Here is a 2500-nt window from a genome sequence, read left to right as displayed (position 1 = left end):
TAGGCCACTTCACGACTTTAATATGCTTCTTATTGAGCCATTCCTTCGTTGATTTGACTGTATGTTGTGTATTATTGTCATGTTGGGAGATCCAACAATGGCCCACCCATCAGTGTAGTGGTGGAGGGAAGGACGTTTGCACTCAGGATTGCACATTACATGTCTCCCTCCATCCATTCATTGACGATGTGAAGTTGTCCTGTGCCTTGGCCAGACAAACACCCTCAAACCATAATGATACCACTTTCATGCATGATGGTGAGGAGGGTGTTCTTGGGATCATAGACAGTGGTACTCTTTCTCAAAACACATTGAATTGTGATAATGCCAAACAGCTCTATTTTGGTTTCATCTGACTACAGCACCTCCTTATCATATCCTAAACCAGTCTGATGTCCGTTGGCAAACCTCAAGTGGGACTGCGCAGGTTCCTTCTGAAGTAGAGGTACCATGTGTGCACTACAGGATTTTAAACCTCTGTGGCATTAAGTGCTACCAGTAGTTTTCTCAGTGATTTTGGTCCCAGTAGCTTTGATATCATTGCCTAGTTCATCCCGTACAGCTCGAGGGTGCCTTCTTTCTGTTCTCTTGATTATCAAATCCCTACAAAAGGTCAAATCTTGTATAGAACCCCAGACAGGCTGATGGATAGTCATTTTGTATTCCTCACATTTTGGAAGAAATGCATCAACAGCTGGGTCATTAATACCCAGTCTCTTTCTTGTGGCTTTGCAGCCCATTTAATCTTTGTTCAGGTCTAAAATCGTGTCCCTGATATCATTTGACCACTCTTTGGTCTTTCCCATGCTAGTGAGGTTGGAGTGTGACTGATTCACTCATACTGTGGACTGATTCTGCTGATTCAATGTGTCTTTTATGCATGTTAGTATGTACAGGTGTCTTTAATTCAGATGACAAGTTGATCGGAAGTGCCCATCTGGTCTGTGGGCCCGGAACTGTAATCAGTTGGCAGGGGATCAAATACTTATTTTGCTCGATGAAATGGAAATAAATTAATATATATTCTCTTCAGTTAATTTCTGGATTTTCTTTTTGATATTCTGTCTCTCCATATTAGAATACATATTATCATAACATTTATTGACTGATCATGTCTTCTTTAGTAGGCAAACCAACAAAATCAGCAAGGGATCAAATACATATTGGACTCACTGTACATACATACATACATACATACATACATACATACATACATACATACATACATACATACTGTACATACATACATACATACATACATACATACATACATACATACATACATACATACCTGTGCGTGAGAGGGGGGCAGGCCTTTGCGGATGTAGACCCCGAACAGGGCGTCTTTGCTGAGGGAGATGTTGAACTTGAGGAACTGGGGCTGGCCCAGGTGGAGCAGTGACCTCCAGAACACACCGGGCGGAACCTCCTGGGTCACCCGCCGGCCCACCTCCAGGTCACCCGTGTCGATACTACTGTTCCGCAGCGCCCACACACCTGTGGAGGAAACACCACAACATGCAGGAGGAACATTAGAGAACAATAATAATAATAATAATAATACTTTCGTTTTATATAGCGCCTTTCAAAACACCCAAGGACGCTTCACAGAGTGTTGTGTTGGAAAGTGTGTGAGTGTGTGTGCGCGTCAGTGTGTGAGCGTGTGTGTGAATGCATGTAAGTGAAAGTGCTTGTGGAACTAGCAGCCATAAGCCTCCAGGAAGAGATGTGTCTTAAGGTGTTGCTTAAACATGGCCAGTGAAGGGGCATTCTGGATGTGGTCGGGCAGATTGTTCCAGAAGCTAGGAGGATATACGGGTACTACTACATGGTTCAAGGACTCTATTGATGGGTATGTGGTTAGGGCGTCGGACTTGTAGCCCAAAGGCTGCCGGTTTGACTCCCGATCTGCCAGGTTGGTTTCGTGGAGTAATTAACCAGTGCTCTCCCCCATCCTCCTCTATGCCTGAGGTACCCTGAGCATGGTGCCATCCCGCCGCGCATTTCAGGAAATTCAAAATGGCGGACCATGGAGAAGATCCCCCTTTTCATGTATGAAAAGTGCACTTTCCCCAGTCAGATTGAATACTTAGAATTTGATGGTGGTGGTAAGTATTAGTATACAAGGTAACATTTGTGAATGGGCAGCATAGATGCTGCAAATGAACTACTAAAACTATGACACGTTGCACCTTTAAAATGTAGGGGAAGGAGAGCGGAGGCGTCTGTGGACGGAGCACAACGTGGAAGAACAAAGTTCTAAAGGATCAATTGAAAAAAATTAGAGGTACATGTGAGAGGCACACGCAAGAGGAAAATGTGTTTCGAGTTTCCATTATGGGCTGTAGTGTAGGAATAGTAGTCTGTGAGTGTTTTTGAAACATCTCATTGGACACTCTCTCTTTGCACACTCTCTCACTCCCTTTCTCTTTTCCTCTGCCTCTGCCTCTGCATCTGCCTCAGCTTCTCTCTCTCTCTCTCTCTCTCTCTCTCTCTCTCT

General features: G+C 44.2%; 1 protein-coding gene across 1 annotated transcript in view; it reads right to left on the bottom strand.

Annotated features, from left to right (window-relative positions):
• Positions 1-2500, bottom strand: part of tenm2a (teneurin transmembrane protein 2a) — a 675012-nt gene that overhangs the window by 136888 nt on the left and 535624 nt on the right. The window contains exon 9 of the mRNA XM_063189651.1: positions 1292-1497. Coding sequence (XP_063045721.1) covers positions 1292-1497 — 206 coding nt within the window. The remainder of the gene's footprint in view (positions 1-1291; positions 1498-2500) is intronic.

The sequence above is a fragment of the Engraulis encrasicolus genome, chromosome 23 (genome assembly GCF_034702125.1).
Source record: "Engraulis encrasicolus isolate BLACKSEA-1 chromosome 23, IST_EnEncr_1.0, whole genome shotgun sequence".
NCBI classification, from domain to species: Eukaryota; Metazoa; Chordata; class Actinopteri; order Clupeiformes; family Engraulidae; genus Engraulis; species Engraulis encrasicolus.
This window is presented reverse-complemented; position numbering and strand designations above follow the sequence as displayed.